At 40.5% G+C, this 20213-nt stretch overlaps 2 protein-coding genes across 2 annotated transcripts in view; both read right to left on the bottom strand.

Moving 5' to 3' along the window:
- Positions 1-20213, bottom strand: part of RASSF8 (Ras association domain family member 8) — a 71063-nt gene that overhangs the window by 23132 nt on the left and 27718 nt on the right. The gene's annotated exons all lie outside the window — the stretch shown is intronic.
- Positions 1213-1656, bottom strand: LOC118091102 (histone H2A-beta, sperm-like). The gene has a single exon (XM_035127741.1). It carries the CDS (start codon positions 1654-1656, stop codon positions 1213-1215), a length of 444 nt encoding a protein of 147 aa, XP_034983632.1.

The following is a 20213-nucleotide window of genomic DNA, read 5'->3' as shown; positions in this document are numbered from 1 at the left end:
GGCAAGTGGGACTTTGGTTTTAACATACAGGTGAAACTTGAAAGATTAGAATATCGTCAAAAAGTTCATTTATTTCAGTAATTCAACTTAAAAGGTGAAACCAATATAGGAGATAGACTCATGACATGCAAAGCGAGATATGTCAAGTCTTTATTTGTTGAAATTGTGATTATGGCGTACAGCTGAAGAAAACCCCAAATTCACAATCTCAGAAAATAGAGTAGTGTTTAGCTACTCAATCCATAACTCCTGCAAAGGGTTCAGTAGGAATCACAATCATGGGAAAGGCCGCTGACCTGACAGTTGTGCAGAAAGCCAACATTGAGACCCTCCATAAGGAGGGAAAGCCTCGAAAGGTCATTGCAAAAGAAGTTGGATGTTCCCAAAGTGCTGTATCAAAGCACATTAATGGAAAGTTTTGTGGAAGGGGAAAGTGTGGAAGAAAAAGGTGCAAAGGCAGCAGGGATGACCGCAGCCTGCAGAGGATTGTCAGGAAAAGACCATTCAAACATGTTGGGGACTTTCACAAGGAGTGGACTGAGGCTGGAGTTAGTGCATCAAGAGCCACCCCACACAGACAGATCCTGGAGATGGGCTTCAAATGTCGTATTCCTCTTGTCAAGCCACTCCTGATTTTAAGTTAAGTATCTGCTTGACATTCATGATCCAACTCTATTTTTTCAAGAATATTGGGAAGAATTAACGTTTTCTATTGTAGTTTCAGGAAACCACCAGATTCACACAAACAGGGTACTGATCAGATACTACCGGTACTTTCTTCCTATGTGGTGTGATTGTGGGGAGGTTCCAAATTGTATTCAGGAAGAAGTTTGGCTCTGATGTCTGAACAGGCTTCCATACCTTTTTTATTTACAGTTCTGAAATGGAAGTATAAAAACCAATGAAAAAGTGTGAACCTCACAATGAAGCCATAGGTGTTGGCATCAAAAAGCCACCAGATGCCGAACACTAGGGTGTACCCAACAAAAGCATGTTACTTAGGTTTAAGTAACATGCTTTTGCTGTACAAAACATGAAGTCCTTGAAGTCCTATCAAAATAATAGCCAGCTCAATGATAATTGCCTAGCTAACTCACATGGAAAGAAAAACATTCACACAGCAAAAGAAATGGTCAGATCAGCTTTTATTAGACCATGTTGCCGAGTAGTAAAGACTCAATCTCAAGTTCAGAAAAATGGCATTACCCTTGCTTATGCAGTAACAACATTTTGAGCTCTTACGGCCTTGCCAGATTTCTTGCCCTTCCCCCTCCTGGCTGATGCGGTGGTCTTATTCTTGGGCAGGGTGTTCCCCTGGGGGAAGGTGATACCTCCAAGCAGAGAGTGGAGTTCAGCATCATCACTGATGGCTCTCTGTAAGTGCCGGGGGGCAATTCGGCGCTTGTGGTCGTTTTTAGCAATGTTCCCAGCTATATCCATAATGTCATAGGTCAGGTACTGAAGCACTGCGGCCATGTACACAGACGACCCTGATCCAATGCGCTCTGCGTAGTCTCCCTTCCGGAGGAATCTTTCAATGCGGCTTACAGGGAATACCAGCCCAGCCCGGCAAGAGCGAGATGTTTTCGGCCTCCTCGCATGGCACGATGGCTCAGGTTCTTCCCAGCTTTCTGTATCACACGGATCATCAGACATGTCGCAGTCCAGCTTGCCACAGCTGCCAACACTTGTTGATCTGGTCCAACTCTTCAAGGTGTTTGCCTTGCTCTGGCAATTCTTAACCTTGTTGGATTTTTGCTGTTTTGGAGGGGTTTTTCCGGCTGTTCTGCTTTGCTTGCTTCAGTTTTCCTACCCTGCCCTTTTTGGATTTCTTCCTGGCCTTGCAGGTTAAGCTATCATTTGAAAGGCTGCCACAATTAAAAAAATACTGTGTGCAGAGTTTTCCATAGCCTCTTTGCAGTGAAGATAGTGAGTGCCAAATTTGGCTCCTGATAGGCTGGGGTGCTGGCCAATAGGATGCTGTGTGCATTGTTAAATCATTTCTATTATCCCAGTGTTTGAGCTGAAAAGCCACCCTCTTCATCACACTTCCCTCCCTGAAAACCTCTGTTGCCCTTCTTCATGTGCCTCCCCTACCAGAGGTCCAGAGGGTGGAACAAGTCTTTTCTGCAGTGGCTCCCTGTTTGTGCAATGCTCCTCCTTCAGCTGGTGCCTTCACTATACCCCTTTTAGGTGCCAGGTGAAAATGTTTGGCCAGTTGTGGGAGGGAGGGATTGTTGGCTTGTTTTTGCTCATTTTTTATTATGTATTTCAAGCTTTTATATTGCAATCATTATATTGTGAACTACTCTGAGATCTATGGATGAAGTGCAGTATGCAAATTTAACAACAAGAAAAAATTTGGTTACTAAATCAAGTTTGCAAACATTTGGCATAGTGAAAAAGGCCAAAGTTGATATGTTCAGCGTACAACTTTCCGTCTGATGAGGAGATACCTAGAAAATTGGCCCCAGTTTTATACACCCCCTCAAAAATTGAAATTTTCTAGGAAAAACCATAAAGGAAAAAACCTTGAATCTTCAAGGAGTCTCACTGCAAAGTTATAAGCTACATGAGATGCATTTCATATACTCAGAACAAGGTAAAAAAAAACCCCAGCTGCTCTGCATCATGCAGTGAGCCCAACAGTCCTAGTAAGACTACACAAACATAGAATCACAGAATCATAGAATCATAGAGTTGGAAGAGACCACAAGGGCCATCCAGTCCAACCCCCTGCCAAGCAGGAAACACCACCAAAGCATTCCTGACAGATGGCTGTCAAGCCTCTGCTTAAAGACCTCCAAAGAAGGAGACTCCACCACACTCCTTGGTAGCAAATTCCACTGCCAAACAGCTCTTCTTACTGTCAGGAAGTTCTTCCTAATGTTTAGGTGGAATCTTCTTTCTTGAAGTTTGAATCCATTGCTCCGTGTCCGCTTCTCTGGAGCAGCAGCAGAAAACAATCTTTCTCCCTCCTCCATATGAAATCCTTTCATATATTTGAACATGGCTATCATATCACATGTAGGATTCCAGAGAGGAGCTCATTGCTTTGCTGCTCCATAGTACTTTTGAGTGCCACACCTCACTGAGGTTTGGCTTAGCGTACTGTCCAAAATACAACTCATGTGTACCCTTTATCCTCATGAGCCAAAGGACACACCGGGAGCAAACTGGCTGCAAGGCTCCCCTCCAGAAGCACATGTAGTCTCACTGAGCCATACCTTCGTCCCTTAAGATTGCAACCCTTCAGGCAAGGGGTTTGTCTTCAGAATTCAGGGTAAAACACTGTGATTATTTTAAGGATTAAACAGCAATAAGATCAATTAAAATAATAAAAAGGAGGTGATTGGGAGGGTTTATCTTAGTAGCAGGGTTAGGAAGGAGGCCTAGTAGAATTGTCTAGGGAGGGAATTCCACAAGGTGAATACTCAAAAACAAAAACAAACAAAAACCCTGCCTCAAGAACCTAAGAAGAGCCTGCTGGATCAGGCCAATAGCCCATTTAATCCAGCATACTGTTCTCAAAGGGCCCAGCAGATGCTTGTGGAAAACCTTCGAACAGGATTCAAGCACAAGAGCCCTCTCCCCTCCTGCCCCTTCCAGCAGCAGGTATTCAGAAGCATTGACACCCTCCAAACTGCAAAAGGCGAGTGCAGAACAAGGAAGAATCAGCAAGAAAACATCCTGGAACAGTTCTAATCTATGATAACCCTTTAAAGGAAGCAGCCATAATCTTGAATTGGGTCTGAAAGGAAATACCAATCCAGGTGAGCCAGAACTGGAGCAACATGAGCTACAGAATTCTGTGTCAGTTGCAGCTAATGGAAGCAAATTCCCTTCTAAAAGAGAGTTAATCTTGTGATACTAAAAGAGAAGATCAAATGGAAACACAAGCAGTTTGGAGAATGTGCAGCAATGCTTTAAAGAGAATGGCAACCAAGTATTTACTAGCTGTGGTGCTGTGGGTTAAATCACAGAGCCTAGGGCTTGCAGAAGGTCGGCGGTTCGAACCCCCACGACAGGGTGAGCTCCCATTGTTCAGTCCCAGCTCCTGCCCACCTAGCAGTTTGAAAGCACGTCAAAATGCAAGTAGATAAATAGGTACCGCTCTGGTGGGAAGGTAAACGGCGTTTCCACGTACTGCTCTGGTTTGCCAGAAGTGGCTTTGTCATGCTGGCCATGTGACCTGGAAGCTGTATGCCGGCTCCCTCGGCAAATAAAGCGAGATGAGTGCCGCAACCCCAGAGTCGTCTGCGACTGGACCTAATGGTCAGGGGTCCCTTTACCTTTATTTACTAGCTAAATGACTTGGGGGTAACATCTGAATTGACACATCATGGATTTGATAGCAGTCTGCAAACCATGGTTTGCAAGCCATCTACAGTTTGCTGTGACGTCTAGACTGGCAGACTTGCTTCACTGGAAGATTAAAGGTCAACAATATGGTTAGCAAACATGGCTGGGTCAGTGGAACAAGAGAGCAAGCAAAGTTTTGAAATGCAGTCTGGAGTGATATCTGTGTATTATTGTTCAGGAGAGATAGCTCTGCTTATTAGTAATTTATGACTAAGGGATTGGCCACTAGAAGAATACAAGAAAGCATTAAAGGATTGGCAGCTCTTCCTCCCATCTTGCCCAGTGGTGCCTGACACATCCTCCCCTCCCCCACCCCCTCCCCACTGGACTCCCTTCAAGCGAGAGGGAATAGTACTGGGGGAAATAGCCTGTTCACTGAGTGGATGTGTCCAGGGACAGAGTGTACCCTTTAGGCATCATCTGCTGAGGTCCGTTAAGCGGACTCATCTCTTTCCTCATCACTTGGCCTTCACACTGCTGACATCATACCTTCCTTTTACAAAACGGCATGGCGACAACCTGCTTTTCTTCTATAGAAAAGCCACAAACTGATCTACATACTTTTTGTACATCCCCAATATAAGTAATATTTTGCAGAAGAGTGAATGTTAGCACACACAAAAACCAAACTTTCCAAAACACAAGATTATTTGCATAAAAAAGTTTTCATCTACATCTATTCTCTGCTATATATAAAAATCTTTTCTAGCCAAGATCTTTATGAAAACAATGATGTTTTCTTAGCTGGGTTTACAAATTATGTAGAAATGTCAGGCAATGTTATTTTATTCATAGTGTATCATACCCCCCCCAAAAAAATGTAAAAATACTTAAAACTTTAGGCAGCAACTTGATTGAAGTTTGGACTGTTTTTCCTCTGAAACACTAATGAATGGATCTGCTTTGCTTCAGCAACAAGCAGTTTAACTCTTCTTTCTCTGAAGCCAAAATTTATATTTGCTTTCTCATTCAGGAAAGCTGCCAAAAGCTTTAGTTATATTACAGTTTTCAAGCTGAAATGCTAAAAGGAAAAAAGTTATCGCCTGCCAAAACTAACTAACCCCCAAACAAGCCAGCAAGGTTGAAAACAATGTTTTATTTTGCACAAAAAAGACGGTATAGTCATTTTAGAAACCAATGATTTTAAACAAAGGATACCCCACCTAACCCCAATTCTCCTTAACAAAATATATTTCTACACAAAATATATCCAAAACCTTTGGGAGCAGTGGATAAAGAAGTGGACCCTAACATAAGCCATGTTATTTCAGGTTAATCAATACAGGAAAAAGAAATAAAATCAATGCATATTTTTAAAAGTATTAGGGAGGTGACTTCAAAATGTAAAGCCAATTTAACACAGTGGTTTACAGGCTTTGCACATGCGGCCTTAGTGAGAAAATATGCAGTGTGCAACAATGAAACAAGGGTGGTTTACAGACCAGAAATCCTCAACTCAGCATTTCATTTTATTTAAAGAAAGTTCAGCAAAGTTCTGATATGCAACTTCCACAAGGAGGTGTTTAGTCAGGAAGATGATCCTCAAAAAGTGCTTCCTCATCTTGTCTAGGCTACAATAGCCCCCTTCACCAATATTTTCCTTCAAACTTTACAGTGCAAAGCTCAGAACACATGCTGCTGCCTGATAAAAAGCTCTGTGGAACTTGAAAGCTAGGATACTCTTGTGTTACAAACCAGTTCAACCACTTTAAAGCCTGGCATATGGAAATGCTATGAGATTTTAAAAAGTTCAAAAAAATTCCCCACATCCAAATAAAAAATTATGCATTTACTTATTATTCTCGGTCTAAAAATATATATGCTGCAGGGCAAACAAAGAAGCCTATGCACTTCCACTGAAGGGGGAGGGAAAGAGTCAAACAGACCGGTAATTAATTAATATTCATTTTATTATGAGTTGTAGAAAACAAGAATCTGATTGATAGTTATGCTCAGATGCAGTATAACATTTGCTGCACATACCCTGGAAATACTATTTTATTGTGATTTATTGTCAAGCTTTTAAAACTACACCTGATGAAGTACACACAGTCATAAGGTTTTAAAACGGCAGTCATGCCTACATGTTACAGATTAGCTTTAGTACCTTTTTCTGTACAGAAGGAAATTTATCTCAAGAGCTACAATCATTTTTACACAATAAAGAGGAAATCGCATACATGTGATACTCTTCTTTCAAATAAGAGGCCTGCATCATTTAGATAATCAATTTTTAAAAATAGATTTATCCTAACTTTAGTAACACTATTAATCCTCAACTACAAAACTGGAAAGGGGGGGGCTAATTTTTTTGTTCCTCAAGTAGCGTAAGATTTCCTGCTTTTGTAAGTTTATGTTTACCCTAATCTGTACGTTATACTTTCCAGGCTATAGTTTCAAATGTTTAATTAAACAGAACATGAAAAGGGAGGGGGCACACATTATCCTATCCTACAGTTCACTCCTGGTACATATTTTTCAGTTAAATGCTATTAATGCAAGAAAAACTTAGCTATGTAGTGTTCTACATCAGCTGCCATTAAGTAATAACATGAGCATACAGCTTGATCATGCTAGAAATCAATGGCCAAGGCTGAGACCAGAAGGTCAAGCATGCATAGCTGGCTGAAACCGGCTACATGACAGTTCACACAGGTAAGTTCTACATGCATCTTGTCATTTTAAAATCAGGTCTGTGCAGAGTCATATCAGTGGTTCATCTTACTCAGCATTTCTGTTTGCACTGGCTATGTCTCTCCAGAACATCCTTTGCATGTATAGATGCCAATGATGGAAACTTGTGGCTTCCTATGGGTGAAGCATGTGCTCAACGCCTCCTCTCCTTAAAGAGCGAGACACTCCTCAGTCTTGGCACTTTGCCGGAAGCCTTGTTGTTTGGTGTCGAGAACTATTTGACTCAGAAATAGAAGACACTACAGGACTTAAAACCTCTTGTAGTGTAAATGAGGAAAAATATAGAGTATTAGGTACAATATTTTTTGCATGAGTGACGCCAAGCAAAGCTTTTCACATCAGCATTATTGACGGTACTATTAATAATATTATTAATAACTAATATAATATTATTACTAAATAATATTATTAATAACTGTATTATTAACTATTAACTGTATACCAATGTGCTACTTTACCAAGAGAAAGGCAAAAAGTTCACTCTAGCTTGACTACAACCCAGCTCTTTGTTCTGCAAGTTTCCTTTCTAATGTTAATCTTTGAAAGAATGTTTTGACAGAGTACTGCTGGTATTGGGCAGCTGACAGAAGATTACGATACTGTTTGTTTGGGATTGAGAAGTCTAGTATTAGATTGCTAGTTGTCAGCAAAGGACAGGATATACCACATGGTGTCTTTGCACTATATGACACCAGGCCCAGACCTGGCATACACATTCCTAGTCCCATACAGAAACACTATGTTCCCCACTCATTTTGAACTCAGGTTTGTACTGAAAACAGAGAAATGTTATACTGCGCACTTTGGGCAGGATTCATTGCTCTGCTGAATTTTCTCATTTTAATAAGCTTTGATATGCAAAGTACAGCTTCTACAATCAACATACAGAAGAATAACCTTTCAGGAACACCTCCCCAGACCCAATACAGTGGTACCTCTACTTACGAATTTAATGCGTTCCGAACGCACATTCGTAAGTAAAAAAAAATTGTAAGTCGAATCCCATAGGAATGCATTGCGAGAAAAAATTCGTAAGTCAAAGCAACCCTATCTAAAAATTTGTAAGTAGAAAAAATCCTATCTAAACCGCATCCAAGATGGTGGAGGGAGCACCATTCGTAAGTAGAAACATTCGTAAGTAGAGTTATTCGTAAGTAGAGGTACCACTGTACAAAAAATAACCATGCGCATTCGAAAAATATAAAGCCAACGGGGGTGGGAAATAAAAAAATATCTGTATTGTTCACTTTCAAGTCCTTCCCCCATAATGGTACAATTGGCACCCCTGGCTCATTTTTATTTTTAAAAACGACGACGCATTACACAGCGAACAGGGACACAGAATGAGAGGTACTAGCAGCCATATGTTTAGTTAAAGTCCATCCCCTAAACTGTAGTCCACCACCCAATGGGTGTTTTTTTTTGCTGTTTTTAAAGTCAACAATTGCCATTTCCACCACTGAGTGTCAGATTTCAAATTACTAGTGCTAGACCTTTGGCAAAACTACAGAAAGCTGAAATCATGCTTGCCAAAAACCAATCAGCAACCACTCTTCGAATATAGCTGTGCTGTCCTCATTGCTGCTAGGTAAAGGGACCCCGACTCTGGGGTTGCGGCGCTCATCTCGCGTTATTGGCCGAGGGAGCCAGCGTACAGCTTCCAGGTCATGTGGCCAGCATGACAAAGCTGCTTCTGGCGAACCAGAGCAGCACACAGAAACGCCGTTTATCCTCCCGCTGTAGCAGTACCTATTTTTCTACTTGCACTGCGTGCTTTCAAACTGCTAGAGTTCCCGTTGTTCGATCCCAGCTCCTGCCCACCTAGCAGTTTGAAAGCACGTCAAAGTGCAAAGCCTGGGCACCCCAAAGCGCCTCCCCCTAGTCCTGCGTGTGGGCACGCGCCTCAATTCGGGCGCCGGTTCTGAATCGGACTAGGCAGTCTTGTTTTCTGATATCTCTGCACTGTAAATAATATGCACAATAAAAATCTGAAAGATAGAACGGACTGGAGCGTCTTTACTCGAGAGTAGCTGCAACAATCCCCTGACAATGGTGTTAAAAGGTAAAGATTCCAAAAGCACAATTTGTTCTTTTGACACAAACTAGCCAGTCACCAGAGGTGAAAACTTCCAAGACTTGATGGTGAAATCATTGTGTGGAAACCTAAACAAACCCTGCCAGTTTTGAATCATTTACTGTCAGCATACTGTTTTCCCATTCTCTGAAATCTGTCAAGTAAGCATAACCTTTCTCTTACCTAATGAGAGAAAATTAATCAAACCAGGCTTAATGATATAAGCAGTTAAGGCCAAGTGGGAGATGCAGTTCTTACAATCTGTACAAATCCTTTAATGGAATGACGAAACCAACATAATGAAAACCAAACAAAGACTGAAAAAAGTAAACATCATAAATGCTTAAACTCTCCTGGTAGTTAGAAACAGCTTCTCCAAGCATATAGGTGCTGAATGCATTCCTCCTTATCTGAATTTGATTGTCAGTTACAAACCAGTTTAAAATACTTTCTTCTGGGATGGCTTCTACTCTCTACTTGGAAGGCTCCCCATATCTCACTTGTAATGAAGACAGAAAACACTGGGGAACTAGTAAAGGAATGGCGAAAGGAAATGCACCCGCCTCTTCCCAACAGCGGGGGAAAGGGTGGGACAGGCTTTTTAAAATAACAACTATCTTTTCCATAATAAAACTTTATTTCTAGCACATGTTATTTAATTACAACTGTTTTAAATAAAATATTTGTACTTTAAGATGGCTGGACCCTGGGACCCTGGTTGTAATATTTGCTGCATCAAAATCTGTACAGAAAATTTGGGACTTTAAGCACACCCTGATTCTGAAATGATGACACACTGCAGCAAGGCAATGGTTCATCTAGACCAGCATCCAGTTCCCACAGTGGCCAATGGGTTGCCCGTAGAAAGCCAGCAAGCAGGATTTGAGCACAAGAGCAGCCCTCTCCCCTCCTGCGGTTTCCAGCAACTGGTATTCAGAGCATCGCTGCTTCCAACTGTGGAGGTAGAAGAAAGTCATCAGGTTCAGTTGCCATTGATAGCCTTCTCCTCCTCCATGAATTTGTCCTATCCACTTTTAAAGCCATCTTGGTTGGTGGGCATCACTGCCTCCTGTGGGAGCCAATTCCATAGTTTAACAATGTGCTGTGTGAAGAAATAACTTTACCTGTCCTGAATCCGTTCAGCTTCATTGGATGTCCATGAGTGTTATGAGTTGGGGGGGGGGGGACTTCTTTCCATTCACTTTCTCCAAGCCACACATCATTTTATAAGCTTATACCATGCCACCTCTTATTGCCTTTTCTCTAAACTAACAAGTCTCAAACACTGCAGTCCTCCTTCCTAGGGAGTTGCTCCATTCCTTTTCAGAACTATTTCCAACTCTACAATATCCCTTTGAACATGATAATGTAAATAGGATCCGGTTGCATCAACCCACAGAGTCAGTTTAGCATGGGGAAATTGATCCATTTTTTAAAACAATAAATTATATTCCATATCTTTCTAACTGATATAATTGTTTCAAGAGAACCCCAAGTTCTAACATATTTTGATCCTATTGCTGTCCACCCAACCGAAGGAGCTGCATATGCATGGTCTAAAATTGCCCAGGTCAGAAAATTTACACTGGTTTTAGATTTCCAATACAGTGGTACCTCGGTTTAAGAACAGCCCTGTTTACGAATGATTCGTGTTACGAACTCTGCAAAACTGTTGCGAACTTTACCTCGGTCTAAGAACGGAAGCCAAAAGGTGGAAGGGCAATGGCGGCAGGAGGCCTCATTAGGGAAAGCACGCCTTGGTTTAAGAATGGACTTCTGGAACGGATTAAGTTCATAAACACTGTATTTAGCATTTGATATTAAATAAGCTTGATAATATAGTTCCAAATTTGAAATACCAAATCGTCCTCATCCTTTACTTACATTTTCAATAAAGATATTCTTGGAATTGAAGAACCCCATAGACACTTCCTATCTTTTCCAACTTAATGTAACACAATGTCCTAGAAAAACAAGCACACTTCATCATTCAAGTGGCAATTTGATAAGAAACGCCCCCCCCCCCCATGTAGAAGCTATTCATTTGTAAGAATTTGAAAAAGACCATTTGTTGAAGTGGATATTTTACTTACTTTAATGTTATTTAGCATTTCTCTATATGGTTGAAAGCTCATTAATACAATAAAAGTACAATTTAGAGATTTCTTTTCTATGTTGTGTAGACTTCATTATGTAGCTCTCACAGATTATACTTAATGTGAGGGGAAGACAAAAAAGTTTGCGAAACTTAGTACTGGTGAGAAAAGTTATTCTCACTGTACAGAATGTTCCCTGAAGCCACTGGAGAAGCATCTGAATGATTCTGTATGGGCTTCTAGATTCCTGCCGACACTTTCATATTCCTACCCTATTATGGGAGAATCCTCATTGATTCCATTTTTCACACCAGTCCAAACCCTCAGCTGCTGCATTTGAACAGTCACAGTCCCAAAGTTCTACCATTTTATAAAAAAGTAGAAAAAGCGTATTGCAAAAGAATGCAATAATCAACCATACATGTAGGTGTTAACAAGGCTATTAGTCTGGAAAACAGAGTTTGAAACAGAAGCTTTAAACATTATCAGTTTAAATCTATAAACTATGCATTGTCTCACTGGACTGAAAAAATGCAGGGTCATTATAAAAGCTATAGCACAGATTGCGCAGGAAACAAGACCCATATTGTTTCACAATAAACTTTTTGAAATCAGGGAGAGAGTAAAGAGAGATCACAAACTCACATTCCTGAAGAACATAGCAAGAATTCACTTCCCAAGATAACATCCTCCATTTTTCTTCTGTATTAGGACATTTTAAAGGAAAACAATGTACATGTGAAATTTAAACAGTTTTGATAGGTAAAAAAGGTAAAGGTAAAGGATCCCTAGGCAGTTAAGTCCAGTCAAATTCAACTATGAGGTGAGGTGCTCATCTCACTTTTAAGTGCCGAGGAAGCTGGCGTTTGTCCTCAGACAGCTTTGCAGGTCATGTGGCCAGCAGGACTAAACCGCTTCTGGAGCAACGGAACACCATGATGGAAGCCAGAGCTCATGGAAACGCTGTTTACCTTCCAGCTGCAGCAGTACCTATTTATCTACTTGCACTGGTATGCTTTCAAACTGCTAGGTTGGTAAGAGCTGCGAAAGAGCAACAGGAGCTCACAAGGATTCAAACTGCTGACCTTATGATCAGCAAGCCCAAGAGGCTCAGTGGCTTAGACTACAGCGCCACCCATGTCCTTATGGTTTTTATACATGCACTTGAGCTGACTTTTTTTAAATACGCCAGGCAAACTTGAAGTTTGGGGGGGGGGTTACATTGAGGAAACTTCAAATACAAAAACACTAACATTTTCTAAAGTAGTGCAGACCAAGAATCACTCTACTACCTGATTTTACTTAGTTTGCAGCTCAGCTCCAAGTCAAACTGGACAGATAGTAACAGGTGCAAAAAGAAATACAGTGGTACCTCGGGTTAAGAACTTAATTCGTTCTGGAGGTCCGTTCTTAACCTGAAACTGTTCTTAACCTGAGGTACCACTTTAGCTAATGGGGCCTCCCGCTGCCACCACCATGCAAGTTCTCATCCTGAAGCAAAGTTCTTAACCCGAAGTACTATTTCTGGGTTAGCGGAGTCTGTAACCTGAAGCGTCTGTAACCTGAAGCGTCTGTAACCCAAGGCACCATACGAAGAATAACTGATCTGATGGCTGAAAACTGCACATAGAGCTTTCAAAGTATTGTTTTAACATAGACAAGCAACCTCGTGATAGTAAGAAAGATTACACATGAAAATTGTTAAATCACCTTGCTACTACATTCTCTCTGCTTACTGATAAAGGTAGAGGGACCCCTGACCATTAGGTCGAGTTGTGACCGACTCTGGGGTTGCGGCGCTTATCTCGAACCAGAGCAGCGCATGGAAACGCCGTTTATGAAACTTCCTACTGTAGCGGTACTTATTTATCTACTTGCACTTTGACATGCTTTTGAACTGCGGGGATTCGAACCGCCGACCTTCTGATTGGCAAGCCCTAGGCTCTGTGGTTTAACTCACAGCGCCATCTGCATCCCACACTGCTTACTGATAGTGAAGGGTAAAAACCAACTGCTGGTGCCAAAACTGAGTGCAAAAAAGGTGTCATTAATCCCATAATCCTAATTCCCCATTCTTTCTTTAGTCCCTGAGGTAACTGAATATCCAATTTCCTGGACTGTGATCTTGTCAGCTTTCCAACAACTTAAGTAGGCCAGGACCTGGTTAATAGGTGTTCTCCCACCCAAATGCAGCGACTGCAGGAAGTCTTGGTGACTCAACAGAAGGCTGCCATCATGCTGAGACAGTATCAAACATGATGCTTCTCTGCACTGCTGTGTATTAAACTACTGACTAGCTGTCTCTGGAGAAAACTGTCTTCCAGGGAATCATTGTGTAGCTCAAAAGGTTCTCTGCAGTTTCTCAAACAGAATATCGGAAATAGTGAATAGCTTCTCTGCCAGTATTTCCATGTACAGTGGTACCTCGGGTTACCTTCCAGAGAGATGCTCTTTTATATCTTCATTTTTTTTTAAGTTTTAGTTGACCATTTTCTTCTATTAATAAATCTTTGTATGTTACCCATTTTGTTGTCACATTTTTCTTTTTTACCGTAACTGCGAATGCCTCTAATGGTGATACCCATTTCGGCGTTTTTGGCTCTAGATATTTTTCGTATTCATATTGTGCGTTTCTTATAATATGGTTGTTAATAGGGTTGTGGGCAATTTGAGTGGTCGTGTCCCTGTATATGGCGATTGCTGGCAGCTGCCTTCCAAGGGGCAGGAAGGTGAGGAGGGCAGCAGGAGCCAGACCAAGTGGGCTCCGTTGGAGCTGGTTCCCTGGGGCTGGCTGGCTGGCTGCCTGCCTTCCCTTTGGGCTCCCTTTCCCCTCCCTCCTCCCATTGATGGTAGACTAGTGTCCCTGCTGGGCCTTCCTTGTGCTTCCTGTCAGCTGATGGCAGAACAGTTTCAGGCTCAGCGCTTCGCCATAACTGCCGTGTTCCCTCTCCCCACTCTGGCTGCTTCGTCGCAGTTCACCTCAGCCAGTTGTCAGGCACAGAGCTGCCCAGCGCCTCCTTTTCCTCTGCCTGCACCACTTTCCTTGCTTGACAGGCTGCTTCCAACTCCTCAGAGCTCCCATTTTCACATTGGCTGCCCCTGCTCCTTCACCCACTCCCCCCATCTCCCCCACCCACAGATCTCCACGGCTGCTCCGTCGCCCGATCTTCATGCAAACCCTACATAGGGTTTCAGACATGGTGATATCTTGCTATATCGCAATGTTTAGTTGGTGCTATATCATTATGTTGAAAACCAAATATCGTCCAGCCCTACTTGCTGCAACACACTATTTAATTTTTGGAGGAAGAGTGATCAACTGTAACCCAAAACCTATGAAAGAACCTTACCCTATGTACCATTACTGAACTCCTCAAGAATCGGTCAGCTACCATTTTTAAAGACTGGTATAGCACTAGGTATAGAGAAGAATTATTTAGATTCAATGCAGCTTTTATAACATAAGCATTTACTCAAGATTTACAGTTGACCTAAACCTAATGGGATTGTAACAGGTAACAGCCGCTGTGTATTAAAAGATTAGCCCCTGCCCTTGAACAATGCGCTGAATTATACAGGCCAGGGAGAAACTAAAGAACCAAAACTCAGGGAGAAACAAGGTCAGCTGCAGGTTTTTCAGTGTTAGAGGCAGCGGATAATGAATCTTCACTAGCCAGGCCAGTCATTTCCTTTTTAAAAGCAAGGGAGAAAAATCTGGGGTGGGGTGGGGGGCTGCAATGCTTTTCAGACTGTTTTACCACATAAATTCTTCTCCCCTTTTGTTCTTCTCTTCCTCCCCCATGACCCTACACTTTCCGGTAATTGACTCTTTGTTAACTGTTGTATACAAAATGTATAATAGTTGGAAGCCTGAGTTGTTTAATGTGGATACAGTATAAATATCTGCTTTAGTAATATTTATACAAAAACATAAATAAAAAGCACTATCAGGGAAAGCAAAACACATTTTTTAAAAATGGAATATTCTAATTTTAGCTGTTTCACACACAAGCAACCCTCAAATATTGGAATAAATTTTGTCACAAGGTCACAGCAACAGCACAGTATATAGCTAGGCTTCTTCAGCACTGGATGGCTCTCTGTAATAATGAGCTCTAATTTAACTTTCCCCGGCAATAAAATGTCTTTCTGGTGAAGCAGAGGTCCAACTCATCAGTTTGCAGAAAGGGCCCAACATGTAGATGACTGCTATTTTACATCTTTGACATTAGTTTAGAAAGGTCAAATTGTTTACATTTTTATGTGCTTGAAAGCCTGACTTTGTTGCCATAGACACCGTGCTGTGTCTAGAGTGCTCTTGTTCCAGGACTTAATGGCCAGCCGGGCCCAATAAGAAAGCACCATTTTTACTCTCAACAGTCCATTAAGTTTACAATTAAAACAACAAAAGACCCAGTAGCCTACATATTGCAAGCTACAACAGCTTTCATTGGCTTTAACAATAATGTAACCGAAAGCCTCATGATATTTCCATGTTCTATGAAAACCTGGTTTGCCCAAGTACAACATCTGAAATGTCAAGGTTCCCCAGAGCATTTCCAATGGGAAGATTTCTGACCCAGGCAGACCAAGTGACCTGTAAGAAACTGGTGAAGACTTATGTGGCAACAACTTTTAGAGAGACACAATCTTCACCTCTGGATGTTAATGCTTTGTTTAATGCAACAAGCCACTTGTCGGAGACAGGAATGTCGCACCAGCACCAAAGGAGGAAAAAACTTAAACACGTAGCAGAGTTTCCCCCCCAAAAATAGACCAGAGGTAATTGTACTTCATCCAGCAGAGCTTTTACTGGTGCTGAAGGCAAATGAGCATCATGGTCACAAATCCAATACATTCAGGATTGGCACAGTCCTAAAAACCCAGTTGCAGCACTTACAATAAAACTTATAAAACTTATACTAAGTCTAAACCATAACACTATAGCATAGCGATTCATAGTTAAAAGTCATTTATATATCCTCTTTTTTGCTCTTCAAAATATGGCCACCGAGTAAAACCAAGTAAAGCATCCGGATGAGGACTGGAAACAACTCTTTCCCCCCAAATGTACCCCAATTACTTCGTTTCTTATATATTGTATTTTATTGTATGCACTTTCAATTCCATAAAATTATACTCTTTTTAAGCCTTGTGAAATTCCCCATGAGGTTTAATTTCTCCTTTTTGCCCTTTTGTGCCTCAATTCCCCACCTCCTACCCTACCTTCTTTCTTGCCTAGGGCTCCCTGTCCATAAGCTTCTGTACTGGGTTTTGTGAAGATTTGTTGAGTGTTCTTATTTGGCAGCCTTTTCATTTTCACTTGAGACTTTATACTTATGGATATATGATTTATTCCCCCTACCCCCAGGAAAGAAGGGGAAAATAAGATGCAAATGCCTTCCCGGCAGGGCGAGGGTTAAACTGCTTGCCTCTCCCTGCCCTTTTTGGAGCCTTTAAGAGAGAAATGCAAAAATGGCCTTAACAAAAAGGTATAAAGAAATAAGATAGAACACATGATACAAAAACATAATTTAGATATAATATACTTACAGGAGACACATGTTGCAAGAGTCTTGATTAATAAAAGACTTGGATTGGAATTTGTAACATCAGATAAATCTAAGAACAGAGGAGTAGTAGTATATACCGTATATAACCTAAACTGGAACCGAAACAATTACTTAAGATGAGAAGGGCAGAATGAACGCAGTACAAATAACATCACAAGGTGAAAAAAAAATCATTTAATTAGAATTTATGTACTGATGAGAAAAAAATTGAATTTTTTTAAATGTTGGAATATATTGACCAGAAGATAATTTTGATGGGAGACGCAAATGGGGTAGTTTCCCTAGAAATGGATAGAACAATAAGAAAAACAGAAACAAAATGAGGGACGCAACTTTTTAAAAACTGGTCAATAATTTTGACTCAATAGATATTTGGACATTTAAACACCCACTGCATAGGGAATACACATTCTTCTCAGAACCACATCAGTCCAGTGTGTGGCTAGGTGTGGCTCTCGAGAGAATTGTCTATACAGGTCAAAAAGGTAGAGATAAAACCAATAACACTTTTGGATCACATTTCAATAATAATAGAACTAAAGGAGAAGAAAAATACCCTGTTTAGATGCAGATTAAATGAGGAACTTGTAGATAATCAGAAAATCTTACAAAAAAACAACAGAAAAAGCCCTGTGAGATTATTTTGAATTAAATAAGTGAAAAGTGGGGTCAAAGTAAAAAAGTGGTCTGCGTTGCCAGTAAAGCATTAATGAGATGCTTTTTTCATCCAACAAAATGCTTATCAGAATAAACTTAGAGAAGGAAAAAAAGAAAGAAGTGTTGGATGAATTGATTAAATAAGAAAGAGTTGGTTAATAAACCAGGGAATGAGGCAATAAAACAAACAATAAAGATGTTACAAACACAATACTCAATGATGATAAATCAGGAAATAGAATGGAAAATAAAAAGCATGAAACAGAAAATTTTTGAATATGCTAACAAACCAGGCAAATTGCTGGCATTTTTTAAGGAGAAAACAGGGCATAAATTTAATAAATAAATTAAATGCAGAGGGGAAAGTAATAGATAATCTGAAAGATATATGAAGGCAATTTGTAGAATACGATACAGAACTGTACTGAGCAGGTCCTGAAAACAAAGAGAAAGTTGAAGAATATTTAAAACAAAATAAACTACCAAAAATTTCAAAGGAGAAAATGGCTTTTCTAAATATACCCATTTCTACACAGGAGGTGCAAGAGGCAATTAAACAAGCTAAAATAGGTAAAATGCCAGGGCCAAATGGATTATCAGCAAAGTATTATAAAAAATTGCAACAACCACTTAAAGGGTTAATGGATGAGATATTAGGGACGGGGAAAGTACCAGAATCCTGGAAAGAGGCCTATATTACATTGATTCCAAAGCAGGATGCTGACCCACTTTTAGTTAAAAATTATAGGCCAATTTCTCTATTAAACAATGATTATAAATTATTTGCCAACATTCTAGATAACTGAATGAAGAGGGTTTTAGTCAGTTTAATTCATCATTAATTCATCAAACGCAGATTAAATGCTCAGAATTCAAGGTATAATGAAAAGTATAAAAAGTTTTCAGCTAGCAGATAAAAGAGATAGTATTAGTGCAGAGAAAAATCTACCTTAGTCCATACTTTTTAAAAATAAATAAATTACACCTCTGAAAACTCCCCCACTGGTCTTAAAATTGTTGAAAGCTACTAAAAAAGTTGTAAGAAGGGAAGCAGGCACCCCATCTCTGAAAGAACAAAAAGTGATATTATACCTGTCCTTTGTTAACTTTTCATATATGGTCTTTTAAGCTTGCAGATCTTCCTCCAACTTGTTTTTACGAGAATATTCTTCTTTAAAATTATCCTTAAAAAAAGTTTTGCTTCTTGTCTACAGTACTGGAAAACAATGCTAAACTACATAACGGAAGTTCAGGTGGAAGAATGCCTAGCACCACAACTTCATTCACCTTCAGATCAATAGCTCTAAGGCACCAACCACTAGCATAAGCCATAGAAAAACTATTCCCCAAAGAATCTCAGTTCCTTAAGCAATGATAGCAGAGAAATGTATCACAAGTATGATTTAACTTAAGATCATGTTATTTCTTTCTAAGTCTCATCTTCAGAGTGAGCAGATCCTTCTGTATTCTTTGCACACCATAGAAGCAACTAAAAGCAAGGCAAAACAATGTATTTTGGTTTCTGGATTCTCTGCTCCTTTCCTTCCATAATTCAGAAGATTTTAAACAGCCTACTACGGTAATTAAAATACATACTTTGAGATTCATTTGCTGCCAAGCAGAAGCTGAAAGCTGCAATTTGGACTCAAGTACTTTCTGTCCTTGTAACACAATGTAGTCAGTCATTTACAGAAAACAGCAACAACTCCAATATTCCGCTACAGAATTCAAATGACTCATTCTGGGGACAGACAGATGATGTGCTTCCTTTCTCCTCGAAGAATCAAATGAATCTATTTAAAAGAATCCAAGCCAACAAGCTCTCAGAAAAAGAGCAGCCTGTCCTGCTGCACTGCCATTACAAAGAACTACAACTTTATAAAACAGTGGTGCACAAAATTCCTGAATCCACCCCCCCCCCCAAATAGCATCATAACGATTGAACACTGGAAGAATCTGCCTACCTATGAGAATTGTTAATCATTTTTCTGTTGCTTAAGTTGCATGCTAGGCAAATTTCTGAACTTTAGTGCAATATACTTAGTGAAAAGCAAAGCACACATACAAAGGCAAAAAACACTTGCAATCTTGAACTAGTGAGGGGTTATAACTGAACTGGAAACATTTATTGCCTTCTAATTCAGCTGTTTTAAAAACATGTTTTATAAAGTTATGGAGCTAAATTCTTGCAGTACTACCTTTTGCCTAAAATGAACCTACTGTTGATTTAACTAGATGAGGGGAAATCTCTATAAACACACACACACACACCTCTTTCTTTGTTAATCTTAATTTCCCCCCTTTCATGCATCTCACTACCTGTTGCTTCCACATACCTAGTTAAACAGAACCACACACAGAGATTTTTTGTGAATTATAGGTAATCATCTTGCAAGCAGGTATGAAGTAGATTTGAATGTGCCTCATTATTATGAGAGAAAAACTGTCCCCAACGCCGTCCCCTCTAAACCCCCTGGCTCACCACCCACTGTTCCACCACGCAGCACATAACTTCCAGGTAAAATCATGACAAGCCAAAGGCTTATCCCACCTAGCAGACTTCTACAAAAATAACAAAGCCACCTTGACACAAGAAATACAAGACAAACAAGGCCCTGGCTAACACACCGCCAATGTTCATCAGTACGCGGATGACACCCAACTCTATCTCTATTTTAAATCAGAACCCGTGAAGGCGGTGAAGGTCCTGTGTGAGTGGCCTGGAGGCGGTTGGAGGTTGGATGGCGGCTAACAGAT

This window comes from Zootoca vivipara, chromosome 10 (genome assembly GCF_963506605.1).
Source record: "Zootoca vivipara chromosome 10, rZooViv1.1, whole genome shotgun sequence".
NCBI classification, from domain to species: Eukaryota; Metazoa; Chordata; class Lepidosauria; order Squamata; family Lacertidae; genus Zootoca; species Zootoca vivipara.
The sequence above is the reverse complement of the archived record's forward strand: the minus strand, read 5'-3'. Positions and strand labels throughout refer to the sequence as shown.